This window comes from Myxocyprinus asiaticus, chromosome 44 (genome assembly GCF_019703515.2).
Source record: "Myxocyprinus asiaticus isolate MX2 ecotype Aquarium Trade chromosome 44, UBuf_Myxa_2, whole genome shotgun sequence".
Lineage (NCBI taxonomy): Eukaryota > Metazoa > Chordata > Actinopteri > Cypriniformes > Catostomidae > Myxocyprinus > Myxocyprinus asiaticus.
In genome coordinates this window covers 13,715,361-13,732,058 of record NC_059387.1, presented here as the reverse complement: position 1 = coordinate 13,732,058, position 16,698 = coordinate 13,715,361, and the positions used below count along the sequence as shown (strand labels likewise).

Genomic DNA, 16,698 nt, shown 5'->3' with positions numbered 1-16,698 from the left:
AGAGTCAAAGTTAACAAAGGATATAAGATCTAGTTGTAATATAATGTAAACTACGAAATTATATAACACAGATATGGCCGATATTTGAAGTTTGGTTAGAATGATCAGTTAAATTCATTGAGGCACTGCCTGACTCTCAGTCCTCCCTACAATTACACACACAGTCTGGTCGCTTTTACAAACTTTTATACAGATATGTCAAAATCTTCCGAAATCACATACTATTTAAAATTTAATACAATTCAGGCTTAATCTATTTCTGATTACTTGATAGCTTGGAAACAGAAAAAATAGTCAAAAATATCATAAAAATTGGTGCAGGTCTTGAGAAACAAACACAAATAGAAACCTACAAAATCAAACATATCAACACTCAAAAACATTCAATCTTCCTTTATTGTTCTCTTTTGTAAAATAAGTGTGCTCTCTGGATAATTTTTTGAGTGACTGATCCAGTAAGTCACTTTTTTGACTGTCTAGTTGTAAGCATTTTGTGCATAAATATACAGTGTTAGGTGGTGCTGAATTTAAATTTAGACCCTCAAAAGAATTTAGGAATGGGTGTTTAACCCGAGATTGATGGCTGGAGCACATTGTTGAAGGGGCTAGTGGGGCCTACATTCTATATATGAGTATCTAACAGCAGACGAATCTGCAACTCTTGTTCAAAAACAGTTTTATTAGGTTTGGCTCACTTAATCATAATCAATGCAGTGTGCCATCCCTTCCCCAACCAAGCACTCTCTCTCTCTCTCTTTTAAATTAGCTGTAGTTAGTAAATTCAGTAGCTGAACTGTGGTCTACAGGAAACTTGGAAATGCTGCCTAACACCGAGCAATTTCATAGCACCATTCATTACAAGTAAAAAGTGTTACCTAGTCCAGCATTAATAGCAAATCTATTGCAAATAGACTACTTAAGTGAAGGTTTTTGCTGTGGTGTCTGCAGTGTAATTTTTATAAGGAAACCTCTACTCATTGTTCAAATAAATCAATGATCAAACAACAAAACAAAACAAAACCACCATCTTCATAATTAGCCACCACGACCATGTTTTAAAATCACTGTATACAATTTCCAAGGAGCTGCATGACCCAGACCATGATACAAAGACATAAGTTCAGTTTCAGCGGATCAAAGGTGAACAGCACAGTCCAATTGTGCTCACAGTGTAGTCTATTGTTCATGCTTATCCACAAAACTTCCTTCATAGTCACCTCCCTCCCCTCCTGTGAGAAGATATATTTCTAAAAGACAGAGGTAAGCAAGCAGCCTGCCATGTAGCAAGGTTGTCTGATGGTTCCAACAAAATAAAAAAAAAAGGTGTCTGTGGTATGTCCAGTAAAACTTCACTCTTGTGGACGAAAACCATAGTCAATCAGTGCAATCACCTGCTTTTGATGGGAAAAGTGGTGATAAATCCTCAACATTTTCAAGCAGGTGCAAATTCAGAAGCAACAGACATGTTAACAAATGAAAGGATGCTGCATTGTCAAAGCAACAGGAATGGGATTGGAGAAACAGAGTACCATTCCATTTGGCATCCTACCTGCAACTTGATATCCCATGTTTTCATTTCTGCCTACAAATGAGAAGATTCATCACCGTCCATGCTCAGTTCTGTCCATGATTTACCTCCCTTCAGTGCTTCAGTACGATGTTTGGAAAATTTTGTGAACTCCAAAATGTACTGGCAGCAGTAATTCAAATCAACTGTCCTATTACTTGCCTTAGACCAGTAACAGTACTGTATTATGTTTTAACAGTGCAACAATTGCTTTGATATACTGAGGTGCAAAGTATCAATGAGAGATGCCAAGAAATTGTCCCAAAAATGTCACCTCAGAAAACTTCTGATTTTTCAAATGCACTTTAAATCAGTTTTGGAGAGTTCTCCAAATGTAAAAGTCTGAACAGTCTGTTCCTTCTGTGTTAGGCTGGAAATCATAAATTCATCCATATTTTGTAAATCAACGGATCCACTTTTCTCATTATATGCAGTCAATAACATTAGTCAGAGCCTAATGAAAAAAGAAAAGATACTTCTTTTTAAGCTAATTGCAAAAAGTGATGTAGCAACTGCATCCATGTCCATTGTGGCCCTTTACAGGTGACTGCAAATGAGCGATTGGGCCAGTCCAAAATCCATTAGAAATGTCCAAAGTTGTGAACGCCTTTCAAAATGGAAGGAGGATTGGGCACTAGGGTGTAATCCGTTGTAAAATGACATCTCCCATCAAGCATATTGACAGGCTACACAGGTGACTTAGTAGGTGGAACAATGATCAACAGTTTCGTTTTATACAATTAACTCTGCATTCTAACAAGATTCTTTCTTATGGAAGTGTTGTAGTCTGGCTTCATGTATGGACCCTGGTTCACTTAGGGGTATAATTTATTTAAAAATTATAAAATTATATAAAAAAAATATTATTATTATATTTCTGAGCCAAAAAGAGAGTGCATAACTGCGTAAGTAACAGATGCAAGGTGAAACCCTACATTATGGTGGGATCAAACATGAGATAAGCAAACTGCTTAATTGCAGCATAGAGCAAGCTTACCTTGAGAAAGCAAAATATCAGTTTTCAAAATCTGTTATTGGTAACATTATATACATTATAAGTAACACAAAGCATATCTATTCATTGATTACTTTGTAATTAATTTGTATCTTTTTTGTCTAAAAATCGTTGTAAAAAATACGAGCTATTTTCCCACAACAGGAACATTTGACAGGTCCTTAACAGCAGTTCCAAGCACTATGTCCAGATTTTCCACACAAACGACAGAAGGAATTATCAGAAGCAGGTACCTCTTCTTCTTTCTGTGTCTCTAGAGCCTCAAGCTCCAAGCTTTGCGCACCACTTGGGCAGTTTACCCCTAGCAATCAATATAGACAGCACGTGACCCGAAGAGTTCTCGGTATTTCTCATTCAGTCCAGTGAGGACATAGTCTACCAGTGGACCTGAATCGTGGTTTTCTGCAATATTGTTGGCACTACAATAAGTCTCATAAGCTTTGCAAACGTGCTGCACACAGTCTTGAGGGTTCTCACCCGGCTGTTGTCTGATAAAATGTACAATGCTCCAAAAAGAGCAACCCTTTCCTTGAACCTCATGTACTCGGTTTCTGAAATCTGAAATGGCGGCATGGAATTTAGTTGATTTGGCCATATCAGTGGAATGAACTACAATTTTTGAACCTCTGGCGATTTCGAGAAAGGCAGCAATTGCTCAATCACATCTTGGACATCACACATACTCAAATAGTGAAAGCGTGCTATAAACTGAATACGGGTCCATCTTCACTATTAGGGCTCTCTGTTTCTGTAACTTGATACACAGGTTGCGAGAGAACAGTTTCAGGGGGAGGGAGAAAGTGCACTATGGCTCTGGGGACTGGCACTACTGCATTCTCATAAATCCTACTCTTACAATAAAGGCAGTGAAAAAATGCATCCAAGCCATCCTTAATATCTTTTACACTGAAGTCCAAATTAAGTCCGGTAGCAGCAGGGATTTTCTCCTGTAATGCCATCAGTTGTTTACAACCTTTATCTAATTATAACATTTTATCATCTGGAGTTACGGGCACCCCTTTCATCTTACAGATCCAAGAGTAGGTGCATATGGACAAATACTTGTACTTCTCTGATTCATTCTGTACAGACAGCAGCTCTACCTGTTTTGAAAGTGGCCAATCACAATTAAATCCATTACTGAACATTTTCCTAGTTATCTCTTTGAATTTCTTAGAACTCAGTGCTTTTCCACTATCATAACCTGTTGCAGGGCTTTCACTTTTTGTTTTATCAGTGAGAATGATTATTTTGGTTGCACTCAAACTCACTGGGAGAAAGTTTAAAATAATAAATCAAAGACAAACAGGGCAAAAATAAAATTAAGTCAGCACACTGGAATTGCAAAGAATAACTGAAACCACTAAATGTATTGGTCTCAATAATTTGTGTTGTAAGCCTGCAATCTGCCTAACAGGCAGTCACTGACCTCATGACCAACCAACCAAAATCACCTTTCTATTAAAAGTATTTTATTTAATGAACATTGGATGAGACCAGTGGTCCCATGATTAATACATTTTAACATTAACAATTTTCAAATCAGCCTACCTCAGTTAGTCAGAAGTATCATTGGCTGCATTCTCCACCATCAATCTTTTGGATACTTGTGGTATAATCAAGTCAGAAACCAATTTAATATGAAGACCACTCAGTGAGAGCTGCACCCAATCTAAAGAGTAAACTAAAGACCTAGTATTTTTCACAAGTCCAGTATTAAAAGACAAGAAAACAATCTGTTATTCCAGTGAGTTTGAGGAGAGAACTAACAAAGAACAAAGAAACTCTAACAATTATAGGCATATGCAAAAATCATCGTCAGCTCAGCTCAATGCACGATAGGCTAAAGGTTAGAATCTTCTGGAAACTTTTTCTGTTCTTCATTTTCATACAGATATAATATTATGCATGTGTAACAGAAGATCATTGGTCCAATCATCCTTCTCGACATCCAGGGCAGCACATCTTGGGTCACAGAGTCCTTAATCTTTAGTCACACTGTCTACCTAGATATAAACATTCCATGGGAAAAAGGAGATTGTTATGAGGAAAAACAATCCTTATCCTCCTCTACCCAAGGCTGAGTGTTTATAAGTACATCTTTGAGACGAAGACGCCCACAGCTGTAAAACACCTAGACACAGTCCAGAGATGGGCCTTGAGTAGAAATTCTGGGTTTGAGCTGGAGAGTTGCCTAAAAATCTACTTACATTTTTAATGTTATTTATGGAGAGCTCCTCAGTATTTCCTACACATAAAACACCCACAATATGGCTGCTTAACCATTACACACACATCAGAGACAATGTCTGTATTATCAGCTTGCAATATGAAGGTTAATCTTATAAATGTAGAAATCATTCTTAAGAGGCAATGATTTAGCAGATGGGGAAGAGGAATTAATTTAAAAGCAGAACAATTGTGGTCATATTTTTGAGGGGTAATTGTGTAAGTGTAATTTCTTCTCCATAATATATTTTATTTTTGTTTGTTTGTAAGTGTCTTACATACAGGTCTAGCCTCTTTGCTCCCATTATATCAGTTTAATATATACAGTTTAATACAACCACCCATTCCCTTGACTGGTGTTGGTGTATTTTCACCAAACAAGGGATATTTGTTGACAAAATTCCATTTCCCAGTAATTTGCACATCCCTTGCAATACTTAAAAAAAGCATTTATGTGAAAACACACATCCACCCCTGTCATTACCTCCACTACTCCAATACTTCCTGTCTAACCAATCAGCTGACAGACGCATGAGAATAGCCAGTCGTGCATGCGCAGTTCCTCGCTGGTGGCAGAAGGAAGATGGCGGCGTCCTGAGGTTCTTCCAGAGTGAAGCGAAGTCGGCCAGTTTGGGCATCCGGGATCACTGAGCTGCAGCAGCCGCTCATAAAGGAGGGTGGGGGGCTGAGGGACAGCTACGAGTTGCTTCTGATATCCTAGATTCAGGTAAAACATAACGACGAGAAGCATTCTCCTGCACTGCATTGAATGCGCTAGAGCTGTGATAAAAGGCCAGTGGCGTCTGACAACGTCCAGTTACTTTAATATACAACACTTACTGTAAAAAATACCATGGTAAACATAGTTTACACAAAAATACCATAGTTAAAATTGTGAAACCAATCATAAATTGATATGAGACTGTGTAAGGTGCTTTCAGAATATGTTTGGAATGTAAATTTCTTGGAAACACTACAATAAGGTTGTGTTTGTGTACATTAATGCATTAGGTGGCATGCAATTACAATGAGCAGTTTTTTTACAGCACTTTTTAATAATGTTTAATTTACATTTTTTGAAAATAGTTAGTTCATGTCATAATGAATTAACAAATAATAACGCATACACCTTTTAATGTAAAAAATTAATTAGTTTATGTTAAAATGAAAACTAACCAAGATTAATTGGTGCTTTAAAAGTATGGTTCAGTGTTAGTTCATGTTTACTAATGTAATGAACTAATGTGAACCATTACAACCATATTGTAAAGTGTTACTAATTACGTTTCTGATGAAAGCTGGCTATTAACAACAGTAACTGTAATTATTGGTGGAAGCTATATTTACCTTGGTTATTTTTGTAAAGATAGTTCTAGTTATGATAATGGTTTGCATTATAATAGCAGCACAATGTGTCAGTGCCTTTACAATTGATGACTGACATGGATTAAATGAGAATATATTGCCTATTGTCGGAGCTTTGAGTCTTTCCACGTAATGGAAACTGAAACTGAGCCGATTCTTCACAGATGATGTGAAGGCACTTTCGCTCTTCTGCACTCTTAAGTGTTGCTTGTCAGATGTCTGCTCATATTTTTACTTAAATAAGTTTGTGCTTAAACTTAAATTAATCCTGCCAAATGTGGGCAAATGTGCATGTTGTTTTTCTGCATCTCTGACATTTAGGAAGTGGCATAGCACAGAGCCCCCATCCTTATTGGTGTGTCACTGTCAGGACTTCCTACTCCCATTTCTCTTAAACGTAATGTTTGTTAATGCCCTTAAGCATTATGCTACCACATGTTTGACCTTTTTTCATTTCTGTTGCCCAAGTCTGCTGGAACTCACTTACCTTTTTATGCTTATTTTGACCTAATATGGACACTGTACAGGGTTTAAAAAGTTCTAGCTTCATCATTGCGAGACAGTTTTATAGTGTTGGACAAGTCGAGGGTACACTGAGCATTTTGCAGTCGTTTTAAATCTGTTACTAGTTTGCTTCATGCTGGCCTAGTTTTTGATTCAATGAGTTTCTAATCATCCAAATTAAGGAGTGTTTTGTCATCAGTTTGTTTTAATTTGGGAAATTGGAGGATATAGTGAGTGCACTGTTTAGTTCCCAGGGTTGTATTTAATCAGAGTTAGCGTTTTCTTTTCTGGGGCTTTGGGTTTTGACATGGGCACTGAGCACATGACTTGAGTCATGTGACTGTCATCCTCTATCAAGCTGAACACTAGGCTGTCAAGATGAGAGCCTCTGGCCAGCACGCCTGATAAAATGCTTTGTTGCAGGGCTTGGTTACTTTTAAAACATGCATGGCGAGAAGCAGATAAAAGGCAGGAGACTTACTGCTGGACCGTTGAATTGGGAACCTGCATAATTTGTGCTGTTTTATTTATTTATTAATTTTTTCCTTTACTGCAACACATTCTCTTTTTCATTTATTGCTACACATCAGGCATTGTAATGATCTAGTATTGTTTGCTGTCCTTTTAAATGGCATTGAGTTCCATTGTCAAACATTTACTATGGTAAACACCGTTTCTGCCAAAATTTTGCTTTTATAATATTAAGTAAATGAAATAATTATATTATTATAATTATTGAATTATATAAATTAGGCTATATAAATAATAATTTTGAATATAAAAAAACTGAATATAATTTTTTTTTTCTTTTCACATTTTTTAGCATTTTGATCAATTCCTTGTCTTGTTTTTGCTTTTTAGTTCTATCCTTATAAATGATGTTTCATTCACTTTGGTGTGTGAATATGCACTGACAGGGGAAACCTGTGTGTGTATAGCCTTATAGAGCTCTGGACAAAATTAAGAGACCACTGCAAAATTATCAGTTTCTCTGGATTTACTATTTATAGGTATGTGTTTGCGTAAACTGGTCAAAATATCAAAAAAGACGCAGTGTTTTCAGACCTCGAATAATGCAAAGAAAACAAGTTCATGGTCATTTTTAAACAACACAATACTAATGTTTTAACTTAGGAAGAGTTCAGAAATCTACATAAACATTAGGTAATGCATTATGAACTAACAATGAAAAATAGCATATTTTTACATTAACATTAACCAAAATGAATAAATGCTGTAAAAAATAATTGTTTATTTTTATTTCATGATACATAAAGCAGTAAATATAAAGTGAACATTTGCAAGCTTATTGCCATTTTTGTCTTGCTGTTTGTATTTATGTTTGCCATGTGTCTCATAGGTAAAAAGATTGAAAATATATTTTTCTCTGTATGAATTATAGGCTATACAGTGTTCTCTGTATTACATTTAATCGCTCAGTTAAACGTGGCCTACTACTTAGTGTGGCACACAAAGAAATTTCCATTATCTAAAGTTTATTTTACATCTGTATTTTCACTTGTGTGAGAATTACCCATAATGCGTCTCTCTTTTTCCATGGTCCCCACGGCTTCAGTCTGTTCCTCTCTGGAACTCTCGCCTGTCACAAAAGCAAACATTTGAGTGGAGAGGCATTGAGTATGAGGTGTAGAATCTGTATGTCCAGTGTGAAGTGTGCTGGTGTTGGTAGTTTAAGAAATGTTGGAATCTCATTGCCTTTGTTTGAGGGGTGTTTGCGGTCTGACAGATTTACCATGTGGTAGTGAAATATGCAGAGTGGTTAGGTCCTGCTCCTACTTGAGTAAAAATGTGTAGCAGAAGCCTACAGTTTGATAGTCATCCTTTGGTCAACTACTATAATTGGCTAAATTTATTTTCAGACCTCATTTGTCATCTTTGTGCAGGAAGTAAATCCATTTATTTCTGTGCTCATGTCTGTCCTCTTTTGAGTTGTAGACGGTGTCCCTCTTCTCTTTTCACAGGCCCTGTCTGAAGATGAACGTCCTCAAAGACAACAAAGACTTGGCCTGTTTCTACACAACCAAACACTCCTGGAGGGGAAAGTAAGCACCTCATTCTACACACTGCTCGCTGTTACTATGATACATTCATTCAGAGCGAACCCGCTTATTGGATTTCACGAGCTCTTTGTGACCAGCTTTGTGATCAGGCTTCAGTGAGATTTATTCTTGCATGAGTACAAGGGAAGCCTGTCATATACCATTTGGTTTCCTGATGATAAATTAACTGACATACCTTGTTTTTTGTTCTTGTGTCTTGAAAAATGTATCTGTTTTCTTCATTAATACCTGTAGATTAAAAATTGCTCCTACCAATCTGCTATCAAAACTCAGGCATTTTTAACTTATATGCTCAACAAGCTTGTTTGCAGATTGTCTCTGCCTCTAAAACATAACCACAGACCACCTGCAGATGTATATTTCACACAAAAATGGCATGAGCTTTCTCAAAACAGCAATCTTCCATCTGATTGGCTGGATTTATGCTAATTCGGAAGTCAGGGTGCACAGGTTTTTTGTCAGTTCGTCTGAAAACAAAGTCATGTTTACAAAGTTCCCAGGCTCCTACAATCTAGTTGCTGATGTTTTGGGTTGTGGCGTAACATCTTTGAAAGATACTCAAGAGCTTTGTATTAGATGGCAAGTAAGCAAGATATTTTTGAATGCACCTGTATGTTTCGCTTAGTTCTTAGGGGCTGTTTACACGACAACGTTTTCAACTAAAAACGGAAAGCTTTTTATGCGTTTTGACTGTTTATTTACACTACAACTGCGTTTTGGGGCCTGAAAATGCTAACTTTTGAAAACGGGTTTCAAAGTGAAGTTTTTGAAAACGATGCCGTTATCGTCTTCGTGTAAACGTACAAAAATGCGAATTTGCGAAAACGATGGCCTACTATGCGCACGCGTATTACGTGTTCAGTCTATAGGCATGTGCGCGAGTACTTTAAAACAACGCGCGAGACATTCAAAACTACAATGGTGGACTACAGGACTGTGTTTGTGCTGCTCAAGATTTTGAGTTTATTGACGCTTCTCCAGCAAAATGTAGATTTGCATCACTACTACGACCAGCGATCGCCATCTTCATTGTTTGTATTCACTGCTCTGTGGAAGAATGCTTATGTGCGCAGGCAAGTAGTGTTTCTTTACAAAGTGACATCGCCAACTATTGGCCTGGCATGCATAATACAGCATTTTTAGTTGTTTTTGCAGATCCGTGTGAACGGGGATCATTTTGACAACGTTGTTGACTATACGCGAAACTTTTCAAAACGTTTCCGTTTTTAGTACATCGTTGTCATGTAAACGTACCCTTAGAAGATCCCCCGATTTTAGACCTTCCCGCCCTTAAACCAGTAGTGTAGTCAAGGGCATACGCAGGCATACGTCGTATGCCCATCTTTCTTTCAAAGGATTTTACGTATGCCCAGCTTAAATTAGTTATGATACATATGGCCGCATAAGTGTACAGAGATTCTCAGCACGGACCGCAGCTGAAACCCTCTGAAAGGCACTGGCGAAATGGACTGTTCAACTCAGCAGAACAACCAATCAGAACGTTAGTTTTAGACGCGATTGGATATTTTTAACCAATTATATTTTCCGTTTCAATAAGGGGCTGGACAATTTCTAGCATCTACAGTGAAATGCTGATGCGCCTGCAGCGCTGGAGTGTACATAATTATTTTGCGTTGTATATTTACTTTGCTGCTAAAAGTGAAAACATTAATGTATTAAAATAAAAACTTTTGCTAATAAACTTAGGGAAAATACTTTTTTCTATGCTCTTCGCAGATGACAATTTGTCCTGTAATTGTATCAAATGTATTTTTTTCTGTCTTTTACTGCTGTCAATGGTGCCTTTTTTTCCTCGTGATATCAAATCATCTTAATTTATATTTTTTAATAGGAAATCTATTTCAATATACACAGAAATGGATATTTTTTTTACACAAATAAAACAACTAGCCTAATAAGATAAGAAATAATATAAGAAATAAGAAGTAATATAAAGTCACAGTATGCCCACCTCTTCAGTCATTACTTCACCACTGCTTTAAACGTCATGTACAAAAGACCTAACAGTGGTTGGTCATTTTACATGTGGATAAGATGGGCTTTTCCTTTCTAAGTGGGTGGTTTTTGCATGAATAAGCTGCAATGTGGCTTAGGGCTGGGGGAAAGGACGATGTCATCGGATATCGACGATGTCTTACAAAGATCATGATGCCGATTGCGACACTCAATTGACAGATGATGATCGGCAATATCAGGAAATGGCAAAACCATGGATCTGGAAGTCACCAGATATATTAAACAGTAGCCCAGGGAGTGAAACTATCACCCGCCACCCGCAAAATGCGATGAGGCTGAATCCAGTTTGCGAGCTGTTTGTCCAAATGTATTTCATGCGCGATTAATTTTTTATTAAACTGAGTTCTATTTTCTTTTCTTTAGACAGCATTAACTGTATTACCAAAACTCAATACAAATACAAATTTGATAACACACATTTGGCAGCATTATTTTGGGAACACAAAGAAATTTATTAGGCTTATTTATTTTGATTATTATTGTATTTACATTTATAATTGTCTTCAGTTCTTAATCTGTAGGCTATTAGTAATTTTCCACCTGTTGTCGTTGATGGACGCTTGCATGATGGCAAATGGAGCCGTTGGTGATGGTAAATGTTTGGATTTGGGGAGGAGGTTAAATAAGATTTCTGGATCACTTTGTTATTTTATTGCTTTTTTCGTTGTGTTTAAAGTGCAATTTGAATTTAAAAATGTCTTTAATGTTTTTTGTTTCAATAAATGAATTAAAATTTTAAAGCATAATCAATAAAGCAAAAAAATTCACCGACCCTCAGCAGGGGGGTTGACGATGTAATCGTATATCGCAATTTCTTTTTAAGGCGATTATCGATAAAATAATTTTTACATATCGCCCAGCCCTAATGTAGATCAGACTTTATTGATTCATGAGACTGGTTTGCATATTCTGGGCTTTTTGATTGCATATCTCTTTCTTCCTAGAACCCAGTTGAGTTCACATTGTATTACTCTCTCTTTTACTTCTGACATACTCTGGTGGTCATGTACCCATCTTACTTCAATGATGTATGGATGGAGAATCCAGCTATTGCAGCCTTATGAGCCCAGACTCTGTTTGATGTGAATGGAGGCCTGGCAGATCTTCACTGGGTGATTGCTTAAACAGGAGGATGTAAGAGGGGCACTTTGATGTGTTGCAGGAAAGGGGGGGGGGATGAAGGGAGCTGCGTATGTCATTGGAATTAATTGTGCCCGTTCATCAATGGGCTCAGAATAAGAGGGAGTTTAACAGCTGTGCGCAGTTGGAGAATGCACAATTTTGTAGCCCTGAAATTTCCAAAGCTCCACGTTCCTCAGATATAGAACATGTGGACAATGTGTATTGTCAAAAACCTTGCTGGTTTATACACACAAGACTCAGTGCATGATTAACCTGGAGTCCTAGGTTTAAAGGTGAGCAGCTGGATAATGTTTGGGAATTTCTGCTGTTTATAGGTGAGGGTTTGACAGTGGTCAATTTATGATCCAAATAACACACTCAGAGTTAAAGGAATAGATTACGCAAAGAGGGCAATTTTGTCATTCTGGCAGTATGTCATTTTTCCAAACTTGTATGTCTTTCTTTCAAGGAATACAAATGGAGGTATTGGGCAGAATGTTCACATGAAAGTGAATGGGTATGGAGGCTGTTGCTCCAAAAAAAGCACCTTAAATGTAACATAAAAGTGGTCCATATGACACTTGAGCTACATTCAAATATTGCACACCAAGATGCGTCATGCCAGGTTTGATGTCAGTAATGCAAAACGGCATTGGTCCTTGCATGGCTTCAGAAGACTTATGGCGGATATAGAGCAGCAGTCATAGAAACAAAGTTTTTGCACTTTTACAGTGCTTTTTTTTTTGTTGTCATTTTTGAAGCTCGATAGCATCGCTTTCCGTTAACTCTGATTGTATTAACAAGAGCAGTGTAAAACTTTATGCCTAATGCCTGTTTTAAATCGCAAGCATGAGCAAGGCATATGCGAAGCTACAGCGCAACTAGATCATAACTACAGCTGCAGGCTCACTAGGTCTTTCACGAAGGAAGCATTTTTTTTACAGCATTATATCCGCTGTTCTATACAGAAAATAAAGTGATTTCTATGCAACTACATTAAGTATTTCCTTTATAATGACTATAACTTAAAATGGTTACCAAGATTGGGCGATTGATAAGTATTACAAACTTGATTGTCATGATATCCTTTTTACATGATGTTGGTGTAACCTAATGTAGTCGTGTAGAATTATTTCATATAGTGGCAGCGGACACAAGTTTACAAACATCATCATTCAGTGTAGAATCTAGGTTTTTACATGAGGGTGAGTGGGAGTGCGACAAGCCATTGAATGTTGTTTTGAACCACACAGGTTGCTTAATCTGTGCGATTTCTACCTTTTTGTCTCAAATCTTATTCAATTTGTCCATCAGCAGTGTGCTGTCACTTTAATTCAGCGTGAGCAATGCTGCAAAAATAGACTTGGAGCCGAAACCCCCGCTGCAGCTCACGCGACGCTCAAGTTATGCTCTGATATGCTGCTGAAACTTTAACCTGTTAACATGGGCGCCATAAAAAAAATAAACTCTGCTCATGTGCTGCTCACTCTTGCAATGTTAAACAGGCCTAAAATCTTCTGTGTTCCATAATTATTTTGCCAGATTCATTAAAGTCTTCTTGAGAAAAAATTAAGAATGTTCTTAGGCTAAATTATAACAAGTTTGTAAGAAGGTATCTAGCTATCCACCTTATTTTTCAGCGAAACTAGGGTGACCATCGAAACCATTATCAACCTTGAATGTGGACCACTTCCGGTATAAGCCACTTCCAACAATAAATGTTGACATATTACTATCATTAATTACGATTTTCATAAACTCATTGGTTTTAAACGCATATAGTTTTACTGTTTATCGCATTTTGCCATCGTTTTATCACACACAGTTGCACAGGCAGAATGAATGAAATCAGGTGCTGACAGGACAGTGCTCTGCGCCATCTGAAACGCCTCCACAAACTTTACACAACCAGCAGAGAGCAGAAAGCTGCCAGGAAAATGCTGCTTCAACTTTCTATGCACCAAAACTGCATCTTGTTTCATCTTGACAAAATAATAAATGCATTATTTTCTCTGTTCTTGTCAGAGAGCATTCTCTCTTTCTTAGCGGTGTATAGTAAACAGACACGCAGATCACACATGCAGCATGGCTGATGAAACATCGCCTTTGGAAATAAAGGCATCGTTGGAGGTTATGCAGGTACATATGAATGGAGGTTTACATGGAGACAAGAAAGACTTCATCGTCAGGATCTCAGTAAAGAAAGAAGCAGATTTTATTACCGTCTCTTCAATACAACACACAGCAACAAGTGATTGATTTACTTACTCTTTTACTATAAATCCTGACGTTAGAAAATTATCCGACATTGCCACATAATTCTGCTGTACATCCTGTGGTTGTGTGATAGTTTTAAACCCATATCACTAGATTCTGGAATTATAACCTTCTAGTTATTTACACTTCGGTCAATGCCAGTGGAACATTTTCAAATTTGCCGTAAATGCAGTCGCTGCCTATTTCCGCTTTGCAACATAAGGTAGATAGACATTGATGGTTTAAGAAAAAAGCTAAGAACATTCTTTAGAAGTCTTTTTGGGAATAAATTATATTCTTAACATTTTTCTTGAGATATAAAATAGTAGTTTAGAAAAGTTTTGTTCTTAAGAATGTTTTGAATCTTGGTTTGTTGGTGCTGCACTGAGCCATTCTGGACAGTAAATATAAAACATGGAAATTAAATAGATAAAAGGCCATATATTCTCTCTACCAAGGCTGAGGAGATCATTAGGTCTTTGGAGAAATACACTTGGATACAATCTAGAGAAGAGACACAAAGACAGAGAGAGGGAAGTGTGGTACAACAACATACCTCCCTTCCTCCCTCCCAATAAACAGCAAATCATGTCTTTATGATAGTGTATAATACTATGGAATGAAGGGAGGTGTTGGGAGTGATCTCTGGAGGTCGATAAACATGAAATCTGTTGCTTTTATGAACCATATCGCTCCTTTGTAGATGAACCTGTAGTTATTACTCAGAGAGTCTACTGAGAGTTGCTCTTAGTGGGCCCCGTAGGCTAACTTTAATTACCTGTGATCTTTTTAAGCTATAACTCTCTTGTGTAGGCCTGATTCATTAACCTGTAATCATTAGTCATGCCTAGTCAAAGAATGCCATTGGCAGAAAAAAGCAGGAATGGTATACACATGTGGCTACAAAAATACTGCTGTGGTTTCCTTCAGGTTCCTTGATGTTTCGATTATTGTTGTGGTATATGTGAGAGAACTAGTCTGTGTTTTTTGTGATCATGTGATGGTGCCTACTACGAATTTATTAGATTTACTAAAGAGCCTCTTGGTGATGGGTCCACAAAAGCTAAACACACACAGCCATATAGGATATCTTCTGTTTGTTTCTGATATGGGTCTGCCCCTGTATAATGGATATGGACTGCTCACACAGCTTACATTTCTGGCAGATGTTGACTAAATTATGCAACAATTGTTTAACATGATTGGCTAATTTTGTCAAGATTAAAATTGTTAAGGTGTAATGCTCATCTAGTTCCGGTCATAAAAGCCATACACGGACCGTCTTCTGCATAATGCACACAAAAATGGCAAGCTTTAATCTGATCGGTTGGCTCTATGCAGTTTTCAGGAGTCAGGGTGCACAACTTTTAATCTTTCTGCCAGGAAAGTCATGTTCACTTAAACAGTGGTTGGTCACTTAACATGTCAGTCAGATGACCCCTTTCTGTCTAAATGGCCAAAATAAACCGAAAAGTTGACCAGACTTTATGCCAATAGTAAAAAGTCTGATGCTGCGAGACTAAAACTATACGTTTATCTTACCCTGAAAATACAGCATCCCTGTTGAATCCAACACAATCATACAGAAAAGTACATGTTGTTTCCGAATATTCATGTACTTTTAAATCATCCCCATTCAGCCAAATTGCTGATATCCATACCTGATCACATAATTTTACATAAAAGTTTTATGTGATTGCCTTTTCGCTCTGGCATTGATATCATGTTGTGTGAGTAACCTTCAAGACACGGGACACAGGAAGTAACCATGTTCACATAAACAATGGTGAGCACGATTCGGAAGTTACATTTTGCTCTAAAATGACATTTTTACTCCAGTGACGGCTAGGTTTAGGGTTTGGGTTAGGGCTTATGGTTAATAAAATATGCTTTCCTGTTGACTGTATTACATTATTTACAACTAAAAATATAACTCACTTTTGGCGCAACTCTGTGGACTGGAGCTCACTCGTGCCCATATGTTCAACAACACTTCCAGCTTCAGCCACTGAGGGCAGTGTTTGGAATTTCAGTAAGTCCGATTTCAGCAGCAGAACTTCGACCTTCGACTGTTGCCGAATTCACAGTGCAATTAGTCTGTTAAATCATCATTAAGTATCTTAGCTGGGTCAAGTACACACTTGGAGGTTGATCTATTCAATGCAATGACAACATAGAGAACTAATAATTAGTCAGTATTTGGTGGCATTAACTTGTGATTATGTGGAAAAAAGAATAGTTGGTTGGGGGAGGTGTTTAGATATCAGAATCCTAATAAAAGCAAATAAGTGAATGTGTCACAGCTGTTCAAACTAAAAATAAAGGACTGAATTGAAAGCAAAATGAGAACCGACACTTCCACCAATGGGCAAATGCCTTCCCATGTAGGCAGAGAGCTCCTGGCCATCACCGCCTTGTTCTAATGCCATCATTAAGCTGGCCTGTTTACAGCTGGTAATATTGTGTACTGCTTTGTGCTCTTGTTGAATGCTTTTAGTGGCCCTATCCGAGGGTACGCTACA

At 37.4% G+C, this 16,698-nt stretch overlaps 1 protein-coding gene across 5 annotated transcripts in view; it reads left to right on the top strand.

Annotated features, from left to right (window-relative positions):
* The first annotated feature begins 5,375 nt into the window (after positions 1 to 5,375).
* LOC127434713 (dnaJ homolog subfamily C member 13-like) overlaps positions 5,376 to 16,698 on the top strand; it is a 73,318-nt gene continuing 61,995 nt past the window's right edge. For all 5 annotated transcript variants that reach the window (XR_007896075.1, XM_051687618.1, XM_051687617.1 and 2 more), the window contains exons 1-2: positions 5,376 to 5,538; positions 8,663 to 8,743. Coding sequence is in view for 4 of the 5 variants with exons in the window: in XM_051687618.1 (XP_051543578.1) it covers positions 8,676 to 8,743 (68 nt within the window). In the remaining variant the exon portion in view is untranslated. The remainder of the gene's footprint in view (positions 5,539 to 8,662; positions 8,744 to 16,698) is intronic.